The sequence below is a fragment of the Chinchilla lanigera genome, unplaced genomic scaffold, assembly GCF_000276665.1.
Source record: "Chinchilla lanigera isolate Chin_1 unplaced genomic scaffold, ChiLan1.0 scaffold00152, whole genome shotgun sequence".
NCBI lineage: Eukaryota > Metazoa > Chordata > Mammalia > Rodentia > Chinchillidae > Chinchilla > Chinchilla lanigera.
In genome coordinates this window covers 1,328,130-1,342,657 of record NW_004955553.1, presented here as the reverse complement: position 1 = coordinate 1,342,657, position 14,528 = coordinate 1,328,130, and the positions used below count along the sequence as shown (strand labels likewise).

Below are 14,528 nucleotides of genomic sequence, written 5' to 3'. Positions count from 1 at the left end.
AAAAAAAAAAAAAAATAGTGCAGACAAGAAACCACTCACTCGAAACCACAGAGGAATTATTTTTGAACTTCTTTTTTTCTTCACTGGTTGTTTGGAGATTTGGTTTTAAAACCCAAAGTTTTTGAGATTTGGGTTTTTCTTTTTTTCTTTATTTGCTCTCTGTTTTCTTTTACTTTCCTTTTCTCATCTTTTCTTTGATTATATTTTCTTATCTTTTCTTTTATCTGATTATATTCATTTCCTTTTAGTCCTTAATAGGATCCTTCATCTCATTTTTCTCTCCTCTTTCTCACTTCCTTTTTCTTTATTTTTCAAACTTGACTCCTTTCATTTTCCTCTTCTCCACCCCATGTACTTTACAACTAGGCTTTATTAATCTTTAGATATTAGTTGACTCTATGCTATTATTGTTAAATTCCTTTCAATTATTACTGATGATATAGTAAAATTTAAATATTTACTGTATGTCAGCCTTTGTTTTGTGTCTATATTATAATTACAGGTCTCTTTACAATTTTTTTTTTTCCCCCCGGTACCGGAAATTGAACTCATGACCTCGTGCTTGCTAGGCAGGCACTGTGCTGCTGAGCTAAATCCCCAGCCCCCTCTTTCCAGTTATTAAGAGTGATACATCAGTAGCTTTTACTGGTTCTTATGATATGTCAATATCGATAAACCCATTAAAATTACAGCAGGCTTTTCAATATAAACCTTAAAGTCCAGGAGAATTTTGAAGTGTTTTAAGCACTGAAAGAAAACAATTTCCAACCCAGACTCCTATTTCCTGCAAAATTATATTTCAAAATTAATGTAGAAGTAAGATCTTTCCATGACAAAGAGTACCTTAAGAAATTCACAGCCACCAAAATAGCAACTGAAAGATTCTCAAGGATATCCAAAAAGGAGACAATGAGGACAATGGTGTCAAAAAGCTGAATGAAATGAATACATCAGGTAGGGTTAGCAGTTAAGCAGAAGGCAGAAAAAATAGTCAGCAGCTGGAAAATAATATAATGACAGGAATAAGTCAATACCTTTCAATAATTATCAATGTGAATGGTCTCAACTCCCTAATCAAAGGCAGAGATTGGCAGACTAGATCAAAAGTCAAAACCCAATGGTACGCTGTATACAAGAAATACATTTCATCAAAAAAGAAATTTATAGACTAAAATAAAAGGACTGAAAACAGTATTCCATGCAATGAGAGCACCAAAATAAGTAGAAACAGCTATCTTATTTTCAGACAAATTGGACTTGTAGCCAAAACCTATACTAGGCAAAGAAGGTTATTACATATTGGTTAAATGCACAATTCAACAGGCAGAGATAACAATTATAAATATATATGTACCAAATGCTGGCACACACAAACACTACTGAACATAAAAGATTATATAAGCTTCAGAAAAATTCTAGTGGGGGGCCTCAATACCCCACCATTACAAAAGGACAGATCACCTAGCAAAAAAATCAGCACAGAAATATCAGAACCATGTCTTTGAACAAATGGACTTGAAAGTTATCTATAGAGTGTTTTTCCCAACAGCAGCAGAATACACTTTCTTCTAAAAAGCACACGGAACATTCTCCAAAATAGGCCACATACCAGCCCATAAAGCACGCTTAAATAAACACAAAGAATCAAAGCCAAGTGTGGTGGAGCACACTTGTAATTCCTGCTCTAGGGAAGCTGAGCCAGGAAGATTACTGTGAATTCAAGGCCAAAGTGGGCTACATAGTGAATTTAAGGCCAGCCAGGATTGCACAGCAAGACCTGGTCTCAAAAAAACAAAATCAAAAAGTAAAAATAAAAGTTATCCCATCTATATTATAAAATCATAATGCAATGAAACTAGAAACCAATGGCAAAATAAGCCACAGAATTATGCAAATGCATGGAAATTAAACAATGCACTCTTGAATAATCAAAGGACCACAGAAGAAATTAAACAATTCCTAGAATCCAACAATAATACCAAAACAGCACACCAGAACCTACCATGATGAAAGCAGCCCTAAGAAGAAAGTTTATAGCTATGAATGCCCTAACAGAAGAACAGGAAGTGCACAAACAAATGACCTAATTATGCACCTCAAGGTCCTAGAAAAATAAGAAAAATCCAAATCCAGAGCTAGTACAAGGAAGGAAATTAAAAGATCAGAGCAGAAATTAATGAAATGAATACTAGAAATCCAACATAAAGATCAATGAATCAAAGATCTTGTTCTTCAAAAGAATAAATAAAAGTCACACCCTTAGTCAATTTTACTGGGAAGGAAAGAAAGAAAGAAAGAAAGAAAGAAAGAAAGAAAGAAAGAAAGAAAGAAAGAAAGAAAGAAAGAAAGAAAGTTGGGTGTAGTGGCACATGCTTGTAATCCCAACACTTGGGAGGCTTGAGTTTGAGGCCAGCATGGACTACATAGTGAGACTGTATGAAAAAAAGGGTGGAAGGGGAGAGACCAAAATACATGCAACTAGAAATGAAAAAGATGAAATCAGAAAGGTTGCAACAGAAATACAGAAGATTATTAGTAACTACTTTGAAAACCTGTGTTCCAGTGAATTGCATAGATTCCTAGATACATACGAATTACCAACCTGAACCAAGAAGCTATAAAAACCCTGACTAGCCCAATAATAAGAAAGGAAACTGAACATTACTTTTAAAAACCTACTAAGCCTAAGGCCTGATGTATTCATCACTGAGTTCTACAAGAACTTCAGGAAAATGTAATGCCAATATTCCTCAAACTCTTTAATAAAATTGAAAGGGAAGCCAGGACTCCCAAAGTCATTCCTGGAAAGTAACATTACCTTGATTCCAAAATTAGACAAGAACTCAATCAAAAAACAAAACTACAGGCCAATCTCATTAATGAACATAGATATAAAAATCCTCAACAAGGTTCTGGCAAACAGTATGCAACAGGTAATCAATCATCACACATTATAATCAAGTAGGCTTCGGGGCTGGGGATTTAGCTCAGAGGCAAAAGCGCCTGCCTGGCAAGCGCAAGGTCGTGAGTTCGGTTCCCAGTACCGGAGAAAAACCAAAAAAAAAAAAGTAGGCTTCATACCAAGGATGGAAGGATGGTTCAGCACATGCAAATCAATAAATATAATGCACCAGATAGACAAGTAAGAACAGAAACCATATGACCACCTCAACTGATGCAGAAAAATCCAACATTCATTCATAATTTTTAAAAAGTTGAAGAAAATAGATATAGTAGGACCTTATCTCAATCTGATTTATGACAAATCTATGGCCAACATTACACTAAATGGGAAAAAGCTAGAAGTTTTCACCTGAAAATCAGGAACAAGACAAGAATGTCCAGTACCACCACTCTTGTTCAATACAGTACTTAAAACACTAGCCAAAACAATTAGGCAAGAGAAATAAATAAAAGGGATACTTATAGGAAAATAACTCAAGTTATCATTATTTGCAGATACATGATCCTTTACATAGAAGACCCCAAAAATTCCACCAAAGACTGCAAAGTCAGCAATATACAAGGCTGGTATCTTTCTCTAAAATCAGCAGGGTACAAAATCAACACACAAAAATCAATAGCATTGCTGTATAATAAACTACCCAAAAAACAAATTAGGTGTCAAAGACCAGGTGTGTAAGGGTTAAGCTACTGAACACAGTACTTCCTGGATGTATTGGAAATCTTCTATTCACAGCCTCTGAAGACAAGATAAAGCTGCAGCTGCAGGCTGCTGACACCCCCATTCCAGAGCAATAAAACTGTGAACCTTAAAGATCAAACAATAGTATTCCTCACAGATGTAGAAGTCATATGGAACCAGAATAGCAAAAACAATCCTGGGCAACAAGAACAAATCAGAGAGAAACACAATCCCAGATTTCAAGTTATATTACAAAACAACAATGATAAAAACAGCATGGTACTGGCACAAAAAAAGACACAGAGATCAATGGAACAGAATAGAGGCTGCAGAAACAACCTGCACATTCTGCTATTTGGCCTTTGACAAAGGGGCCAAAAGTTAACACTGGAAAGATAGCTTTTTTGAGCAAATGGTGCTAGGAAAAGTGGCTACACACATGTAGAAAATTCTATCTAGATGGATATCTCTCACTATGTACCAAAATAAAATCAAAATGGATCAAAGAGCTAAATATTAAAACAGGAACACTGAAGCTGCTGGAAGATAAAATAGGCAAAACTCTTGAAGGCACAGGTATAGGCAAAGACTTTTTGAAGAGAAACCCTATTACAAAAGCAATAGTATCAAGAATGAACAAAGAGAACCATATCAAATTAAAAGCTTTCTGCACAGCAAAAGAAACAACTATCAGAGTGAAGAGATGACCTACAGAGTGCGGGGAAAGTTTTTTATCAGCTACCTCTGGGACAGAGGACTAATATCTAGAATGCACAAAGAAATCAAAAAAGTTATAACCACCTCAAAATAAAAGTCTTAATTAAAAAATGGGCATCTGAAATGAATAGACATATTGCAGATGAAGAAGTACATATGGTCAATAAATATGTGAAATATTTAGCATTTCTAGCCATTAGAAAAATGCAAATTAAAACAACACTGAGATTCCATCTTACTCCAGAAAGAATGACCATCATCAAGAAATCAAATAATAACAAATGACAGAGAAGCTGCAGGGAAAAAGAAACCCTTCTACATTGCTGATAGGACTGTAAATTAGTACAGCTACTATGGAAAACTATACGGAGATTCTTCAAAAAATTAAAACTAGAAATTCAATTTGACCCAGCTATTCCCTTTCTAGGTATTTTCCCAAAAGAGTTAAAGACATCATATTACAGTGATACCCACACACCCATGTTTATAGCAGCACAACTCATAATAGTTAAATCTTGGAAGCAGCCTCTATGTCCATTAACAGATGAACAGATAAAGAAAGTGTGGCATTTATACACAATGGATACTTATACTACTCTGCTGTAAAGGGTAAATTTGAGTTATTTGTAGGAAAATGGATGTACCCTGAGACAGTAAAGTTAAGTAAAATGAATCAGATGCACAAGCTTAAATATCACATGGTTTGTCTTACATAAACAACCTAAAGTATGAGTTAATTAAAGAACAAAATAAAAAATAGATAGTAGAAAAAAAGGGACATAGAAGAAGACGTAGAGGTTGTGGAAGGAAAGGGGACATAAGAAGAATAAAGATGTGTCATGTACATGTACCAACTCCCCACGATGAATGTAATCATTATGTCCTACAAATGTGTACTAATAAAAATAAAAATTAAAAAATGCTCAGTGGTGGAGCCCTTGTCTAACATGCACAAGGCCCTGAGTTAGGTCTCCAGAACTACAGTTAATCAATCAATCAATCAACCAATGACATGGGTGGGCTTTCTTCATTCTGACTGGGAAACACTGGCCTCCTTCCCTGAGGCAAGGGTGGGGCAGGGAGGATGACCACTGCATGTCATCCAATCCATGGATCCGGGAGGGAAGGAGAAACAGGCTCAGGAAGGAACTGCAGGGCTGGGGGTGGCTCGGCAGTAGAGCCTATGCCTCATGTGCTGGGCCCGGAGTTTGTTTCCCAGCACAGCAAAACAAAAGCAAAAATACTTCGGAGATAAACAGAGATAGCGGTAATGGAAGGGTGACCAGCTTCTCAATTAATACACAAACCAATACTTTTTCATAGATAGTCAGAAAATATGAAGAAAGCTTCTAGGCTATAAGAAAAAGCAACCAAAAAGATTTAAAATACCACAAAACATAAAACAAAATGAAATAGCCTAGGACTGAGCCCCAGGGGACTGCGGACCTGAGGCAGCTGTGAACGCTGTCAGGACACAGATAAAGGCCCCCTCCCCTCCCTTCCTGCCCTCCCCTCCTTGGGCCCTGGTCCTCCAGGTTGGGTTCCTGGGGCGTGGCTCTAGCCCCAAGCCCCTCTAGCCCTGGCCAAATCTCTGTGGCCTTGAGACCGAGACCTCCACCCTTCCTCTAACCCCCAAACTCGTAAGCCTGGAGATTCCTCCCCAAAACACAGACCTCTCAAGAGCACTCCGGCCAGCCATTCTGCATGCACCTTGGTATAACCAGCCTCTTGCTTTCCTTCTTCCTGCCATAATTCCTCCGAAAACTTCCCTCAGTGCCCCTCCTGCACAGCCACCCTCCACCCCATGCACACTGTGGCTGGTGCAGGGTCAGGTGGGTGCAGAGGAGGGAGCCCCTGCCCCCTCTTCCCAGGCTGTGGTCCTGAATTCAGCCCCGCTCCATGGGGGACACGGTCACTCTGCTCTGTGCTCTGCATGGATGGGAGAGCCTCCCGTGACACCACCCGCAGTCTCAGGCCCATCGTCCCTCCTGCAGACCCCCTGTAACAGCCCCTCACCTGGGAGCCGGAGAAGCAGCAGAGCCCAAGGCAGCCCCCGGCCGGGGGACATTCTGCCCACAGAGGTCACCTGCAGCTGCGCAGACTGGACCCCAGGCTACAGCTCTGCCGGGGGAGAGTCAGTGTCCAAAGCTCCCACTTCCGCTTTCTTTGGGTCTTGCTGTTTCCTTGTTCACCTTCTTTTATTTCTGTTCCTGGAGCTGGGGTGCGGGGGAGGAAGCTGAGGGAGCCAAGCTGCCGTGTTGGCTGAGACACCCCAGAAACTCCACAGGAATCCATCCTGTGTACCCCGGCTGAATGAGCAGGTCCTGTGACTTTCCTGCTGCGTGACTTCACTCCCCTGAAACCCACAGACCCCCTCACCCCACCCTCACAGCCGAGCACTAGTCAGGGTTTTCTTCTGCCAGGACGCAGTCACTCTTCCTGTGCCCTTGTGGTCAGGATGGCACCCTGCTGAGAGGGGCAAGAGATGCCCACATCCTGCCCCTGGGTAGTGCCCACCGTGAGGTCATCCTGGGTTGGCCCCTCCCATGAACCTCAGCCCTAGGCCTGGACCCCTGAGTTAGCACAATTGTTCCAGAGTCCCTGACTGGTTCCTGGTCTTGAACTGTGTCTTTGGTTTGACCAAGAGGTCCTCATGCTGTGACCTTCCTTCCTGCGTGACCCCCAGTGGACCTGAGCAAGGACTTGGGGAACCTGCAAGGACTCTTTTCTTCCCCTGTTCACCCAGACTCCACATGCACACTCACATACACGACCATGACGGGTGTCACCTAGCTTGCGTGGATTGCTATGTAACACAGGAAGCTCCAGTTGTAACATCACCAGACAGCTTGCAAAGCTGTGAGCAAAAGCTCTGAGCATCCACCCACAGGCACCCTGTGCCTCAGTGAGACCCCAGGAGTGGTCTTCCCTGCTGCTCCTGGGATTTTCACTTTCCTCCTTCGTCTTGGCCACAAGAGCACACCGCCCAGGAGACTCACTCTTCCGCTGCTAGAAAACTCAAGAACAGAACCTGGTAGACCTTGGGGAAGTTTCCATGACAGCAGGCACAGGAGCATACATCTGCGGCCTCAGCACTTGGGAGACAGAGGCAGGAAGATCATTTGAGCTCCCAAGTTCACGGGTAGCCTGGGCAACAGTGAGAGACCCTGTCTCATAAAACAGTTCTATGATCTGTATTATCATCATAGATTATCTAAAGCTCAATACAATCCAAGACGCTTTGGATACTGACCTTGTTGAACTGAGCACGAAGGTGGAGACTGTCATATCCAGTGACTGACGTGGCCTGATCATGGTGAAGTTCCCTGAAATGTGTACTTTTTTGATTCACCTACAATCCATGATGCTACAGCTTGATGCCAAAGCTTCACAGAGAAGCAGGAGGCCAGGTTCTCCTGCAGCTGGTGCACTTGCCACCGCATGACCTTGAGCAAAACCCATGGCTCTGTTAAAGGTCAATAACAGCAGCTCGTCAGTGGGAGTAAGTCTTGCAGTGATCATGAAAACTCTCAAATGCCATTAACATATCAGGACCGCGTCTCTCCAGGGGTTGACATCTCTAATGAGAGGCAGTGGGGCTATTGGATTTCATAGGAAGGAGGGTGCAGACCGTTCCTGTCATGGTGTCATGGTGTCCCGCCTTCTGGCTTGCCTGGGCTGCTCTGAGCAAAGAGGAATCACCTTGGGTCACATACAAAATACATAATGTAATATATATGAGTAACAGGACTTCCTTTATTTTTATATTTTAACTCAGTAAATTATTTTACAAGAAAACACATTTGTCTGCTTAATGATAATAAGCACCCATTTTTGCAGGCACACACACAGTAGGGAGATTGAAAGCATTATCTACAACTTCGGTGCTTGGCTTGCCAAGTTACACAGCACAGGGAATGTTCGTCTGATACACGTGGGTTTTGATTCCACTGTGTGGCAGGTGTAGGACGTGGAATTAGCACTGCACCGTACCCTCCCCTACACAGTGTTCCCTTGTCACCTACACAGTCTGTGTGTAAGTACAACTGAGTCATGAAAGATATTGCTAAAAATCACATAATCTTAAACTTAAATTATGTGCCTATAATCCAGCACTCAGGAGGCTGAGGCAGGAGGAGTGCAAATTTGAGACCAGCTTGGGCTAGAGAGCAAGACCTTATCTCAAAAACAAAACAACCACAAGACAAGAAAATCACAAAATGTGCAAAGTTTAAAGTCTTATGGGGCTGCATTTCCAGCTGTCCAAGTCTCCGTGCAGCCTTGGACACACCTGATCTGTAGGATGCGATTTTCCTTAGAAATAGGAAGAAACGTCAGAACGATTACAAAAAGGAAGAGGTCTGGGAGTCAATTCCTGCCGCACCCACCCACCCCCAACCTGACCACAAACCCAAAGAAAGACAAAAAAATAAAAAGCTGCTAAGCGACCATGTGACATCAGGGAATTAAGGAAGTGGCGCTTTCCCACAATGCTCTGAAGCCCATCCCTGGACTTGAGGTGGGGGCCGAAGATGAACCTGAGCCACGAGGCCGAGCCCCCTTGCCTGGGGTGGAGTGCCCTTGTGGTCAGGATGGCACCCTGCTGAGAGGGGCAAGAGATGCCCACATCCTGCCCCTGGGTAGTGCCCACCGTGAGGTCATCCTGGGTTGGCCCCTCCCATGAACTTCAGCCCTAGGCCTGGACCCCTGAGTTAGCACAGTTGTGCCAGAGTCCCTGACTGGTTCCTGGTCTTGAACTGTGTCTTCGGTTTGACCAAGAGGTCCTCATGCTGTGACCTTCCTTCCTGCGTGACCCCCAGTGGACCTGAGCAAGGACTTGGGGAACCTGCAAGGACTCTTTTTTTCCCCTGTTCGCCCAGACTCCACATGCACACTCACACACACGCCCATGCGGTGTGTCCCGCAGCTGCCTGACCCAGTTGGATCCTCTTCCCAGCGTGGACACCCATGCGAGAAGCCAGCACAAGAGGATTTGGTGGTCGTGGATGGGGCCATTGAGTCCTGTTGGGGATGAAGGCTGAGGTGGGTTAGGCAGGACCTTGGACCTATGGGTGCTTCTGCACTGAGGAGGCTCTGAGCGCTGGGAAGCAGGGCGCGCCTCGGTGTGATCGTGGCCCCGTGTAGCAAGAAGAGCTTCACAGCTGACTGAGCGGGTGAGGAAAGTGGAGTGGAACCGATCACCACCAAGCACCCCCTGTGGCCACATGCTTCTGCTGTGGCTAAACACACTCAACTGGGTTAATAACTCGAGACATCTGCAAGGCAAGTTGCCGGGGAAAGGCCAGCTAGGTGAGACCGGGAGGCTCTGGGTTTCCTTCCCAGCAGACGATGAGCTCGGCAGCCCTCTACTCTGGCCTCCCCATATCCCCGGCTGCTCATCTCTGGGGAATCAATCCCAGCCTGGGGGGTCCCGGAGGGCACCAGGCACCTTGAACCTGTGCTCCTCCCTCCCCAGGCCACAGTCCACACCAGCTGGCCACAATGGCCGTAATGTGTCTCCCCTGGAGCTGGGGTGCTACAGTCAGGATGAACAGAAAGAGGAAGGCGCGGGCTAGCAAATGGCTGGCGGTCACAGCCACAGGTTTTGACGTAGTCATGACATAGTCAGACAGCACCATAGGAACATAGGACAAATCAGCTCCTGGGCCCTTAACCTGTTGCTCATTAAAAGCATGACTGTGTTTTCTTCTGAGTCAGGGACTTAGCACAGTTTTACCCTAACTTTTCCCTTAGGCCTGACGGGTTATAATAGGTAACTACAAGTAAAACAAAGCTTAACCTTCATTTGGTACCCTTAGTCACTGCCTTAAAACTTAGACACAGGCATGTTAATCCTTCAAGAAAAGTTTACAGGCAAGGTGCACTAGCCCCAAATTTATCAAGCCTGTCTCATCCCCCTTCAAGCCTGAGAGCACAGGTCAAGCGGAGCGGAAGTCATTCTCAGGATGTGCAGGGGCATCCAGGTGCCAGCTTTCACATCCAGCTCCAGACTCCTTCCTGGAGCATAGCCTAGAACTCTCCAGCCACTGTCGAAAGGTGTGTGCACCTGGGCCCCAGGGAACGCAGAGCCTCACTTGACTGAGACTGCTGCAGACAAAGACAATCATTTCATGAAAACTAAGCCACCCCTCAAGCCACCCCCAAGCCACAAGGATTCCTCCAGGCCCGAGATAATGATCCACCAGACCCCAGCCCACACAGCACCCTGACTGGTTTTCATTCTGATTTTTTTTTTTCCTTTGGTACCGGGAGTCGAACTCAGGACCTTGCACTTGCCAGGCAGGCGCTTGTGCCGCTGAGCTGTATCCCCAGCCCTTGTTCTCCGTTCTTTTGTGAGCAGGCTGGTCTCAGACTCTTCAGACCTCTGCCCGCTTCACTTTCTCAAATTGAAGCCTTTTCCTGTGTTCTTTTACTTTCCTTTCTTAAAGCGACTGGCTTCGTCTTTGTCAGAGCTGTGCCTCTCCTTCATTTTTCTCTTATTTGCAAGGAAAACATTTGCCTATAATTCCCACTGCTGCTTTAGTTTTAATTTTCATTCTCACTAAAGCAAGGACCCACACCACCTGAGGACAGCCTGAAAACCCTTCTGTCCCCAAACTTCCCGCCCACAGGTTGTAGCTCCACCTAAGTCTTTCCCATCTCCCACTGGGCAGAGAGTAGCCAGCAAGTGGGCCCCATAGGCTGCGTGTGGCATGGAGCCAGGTGGGCTCGGGAAGGGGCCACTCACATGGGGCCCGCTCCTGGCTCCTCTGGAGAGAGGGCCCTGGAGCTTCCCCACGTCACAGCCACAGAGGTAACAGGATAGGGAAACCGGGATTAGGCCACAGGTATAGAGAAGCTTCTTGTTCTCTGGCCAGCTCTAGCACTGGGCAGAAGAAAGAGAGAACTGAAACCGTGCAGGCCTGTGAAAGCCCTCCCGCCTAGCACCTGAGCGTGGCATCCTTCATCTTCTCCGCTCTAGACCTCAGCAGAAAATAGGTTCAGGCAGACAGAGGTGCTCTGCACACATGTAGGAGGAGGTTATGGCTGCATCAAACTGCCGCTTTCTCCTCTCCCACACACCTGTCCTCAGGCCCCACAAGGATGCTAATACTCGGGAAGGCACGTCTCCCAGCCCATGTGTCTCTTCTGAGTCACAGGTAGCTGTCAGAGACCAGGGGTGGGAGCCAGGTGAGGGCTACCCACTCCGGATGGCCCCCTCCCTGCACTGACTATGAGCATGACAGCAGGGAAGGTCAGAGCCCTAAGCGGTAAGCACATCCTCGCTCATGGATTTCTTATCTGTGTGAGGGGAACACGCTCCTCCCGCTGCCCAACTCACACTGCCAGGAGACCTAGCAGGTCCGCGATGCGAGCGCAGCGTGCAGCGGGTAAGGTTGTCCTATTCTGCATGTGTTGGGCTCCCGACACACACTGGGGATGAGCTATATTACCCATAAGAATGCACACCTGATGTGTGTACACGTGACTCCCTAGGGAGACGACCACACAATGCAGAGGAGAAAGAAGCTGGGAGAAGGCAGTGGAGGCCTCAGCGCCTGACCCAGGAACCCCATGAGAAAGAGGGCGCTGGGTAGTTGGGGCTGTGTGAATCCTGAGGACTCACAGGAAGCGACTGTCCCAGGGCTTCCCTTGTGCTACCCTCATCCCTGCTTCCTCCTCCCCAACCATCTTGACTCCGCTGCTCACCTTGCTCACCACAGATGCTTCCAGAAGCTGACAGAATGTGTTTCAAAGGCTCCTTCAGGGGAACCAAGGGTTGATACGTTCTGTGACAGGCAGCAAGCCAGTGCCCCACAGGCTGTCCGTGAGAGAGGGGAGGCCAGGGGGTTGCCTGCCATGGCAGGAACTTGTTCCTGTTCACCTTGCTCTAGTTTCCTTGTGGCCCTTAGAGGTCAGGGTGGCCCAGGCCACTTCCACTCTCTGAGCCCCTTAAAATGAACCTCACGAAGTGCGGGAATGAAATGAAAACTAAAACAATGATTAAAACAAGGCTTTTGATGTACCATATGCGCGCGCGCGCACACACACACACACACACTACACACCATGCAACAACATTGGACAATTCTTCAGATAATTCCAAGATTAATAATAGTATCTATTCTGGTATGGGCCAGTAACAGAACCTAAGTGACTCTCTGGTACTTTATCGACAAACTCACTTAGAAATGATGTCAGGTTGGTGCCTTAATCTTGGACTTCCAGGCCTCTAGAACTGATACAGGGATGATATTAGAACCTCCACATATGTTCTAAGGGAAACATTACAACTCCCAACCTGTAGGATGTCTGATATGCTGAGTTTGTGTTCTCTAAAATCAAAGAATGAATTCTAGGAACAACAGAGGCTATGAGTAGGAAATATTTATTGAGAGAAAACTTCTGTTTAAAAGGAACAGAAGGGGTCCTGAGTGGGTGGCACAATGACCCAACTTCTCAGGAGAAGTTTTAGAGAGCACAACCACATGGGTACAATGTGGATTACCACTATGATCAACCTATAAGATTATAAGTATAGCTGCTTAGGTAACATTGATCCAAGGGGAAGCAAATCATGCAGCGGGCATGGAAGGAACAAAGAACTTCTCAGGTAGGTGATGGATCCAAGGATCTTGGTTGCCCACTGAGATGACTGACCTCTACCTAGACTTCACTAGACCAAGTGTTGTCACGTATCCCTTGGGAGTATGTAGGCCTGGTCCTTTTGTTATTATCCTGGGGCCTGGCCTCCAACTGATGCGTCTCTGGACACAGTGTAGTGCATTTTTACCTTTTGTCTTGGTGATCTCAGGGACCCGGCCCTATCTGACTGCCTATAATATTTCTACCTAACTTAGCTGTCTATAACAGAACCATGAGAAAATAAATTTCTGTCCTTTATAAATTAAAAAAATAGAAAGAGCCATGGTGCATGCCAGCTTGGGCTACATAGTGAGTTCAAGGCCAGCCTGAACTACATAACGGTATGGTGTCTTAAAAAAAAAAAAGGAAGAAAGAAAGAATATCAAAATGAAGTTTGAGGAAAAGTTCTAAAATTGAGTTCTGATAATGGTGACACAACTTTAGAAATTTACTAAAAGCTACTATGTTATATACTGAGTAAATTTTAGAGGCTGTGTGAGCTACAGTTTTACAAAGCAAATGTGAAGCCCATTGTGCATATGAGGCAAAGCCTCAGCACCCCCATCCTCCATGTGATCCCCACTTCTTCCTATTCCCTGTCTCCCCCTCACTACAGCTGCCTTCCTGCTGCAGCTCCTGCATCATCAGCGGCTTGCGTATCAGAACCTGCTCTTGTCTTCCTACAAAGTGAGCGGCACAGGGAAGGCTGTCCACATGCCCACTACCAAGGGATTCTAACTTCCGACAGATGCAAGGGGGCTCCATTTCTAAGGGACTGAGGCATTGAGGACAGCAAGTAGGTGTGTCACCACGTAGGGTCACAGAGGTCCATCAAAGAGGAGGGTGGAGTCCCCAACTAATGCCCCCAACAGGTAGGTTGCAGGTTCACTGACTTATATCACAGAAAAGAACTTCTGGAGCATGAAAAGGTTTATTTGGCAGAATTAAGGAAGTCTGCACTCACAGAGGATAGAGTGCGGGCCTTCAAGAGAGAGGCACTTTATGGTCTTAGGCTGGGGTTTTTTGTAATCTTGGGGCGTCCTCAGGCTGGGTGACCTAGGATGTGTACTCCTAGTGACTGTCGGGGTGCCCGTGCGGTGAGCTAGGTTGCCTGTCTCTGACGTGTGGAGATCTGCTCCTCATTTAGTAGTGCTGTTCTGTAAGGACTGAAATCTGTGGGAGGAGGAGCAGCAGGCTCAATGAACAGAGGAAAGACACGGGCCCAATTTTACAGGCTTAGGAATTGCCAGGAGAGCGCATTTCCTGGAAGGGCAAAAGGCACTGCAATCTTGGACAGCTTTTATTGTGTCCTGAAAGTATACTTTTAAAATTATGAATTTCTTTGTCCCCTTTCTACCTAGTTTTATGTCTTCTAGCCTTTCTCAGGTGCTGCTGGTCCGTAGAGTGGAGGCAAAATTGACCAGCCAGCGCTGGACTCCAGTGTGCCCAGCTGCCTCCCTCTCCTGCTCTGGCTCCCGACCACATGCCTGGCTGCAGAACCCTGGCTCCATCCAGGATC

At 45.6% G+C, this 14,528-nt stretch overlaps 1 protein-coding gene across 2 annotated transcripts in view; it reads right to left on the bottom strand.

The window, feature by feature from the left end:
- Cd300a (CD300a molecule) overlaps positions 1 to 6,804 on the bottom strand; it is a 20,148-nt gene extending 13,344 nt beyond the window's left edge. The window contains exon 1 of one of the 2 annotated variants that reach the window (XM_013508663.1): positions 6,380 to 6,804. In XM_013508663.1, the coding sequence (XP_013364117.1) occupies positions 6,380 to 6,431 (52 nt within the window). In that variant the 5' untranslated portion in view covers positions 6,432 to 6,804. The remainder of the gene's footprint in view (positions 1 to 6,379) is intronic. The other variant, XM_005412236.2, reaches the window with a different exon arrangement.
- Between the last annotated feature and the right edge of the window lie 7,724 nt (positions 6,805 to 14,528).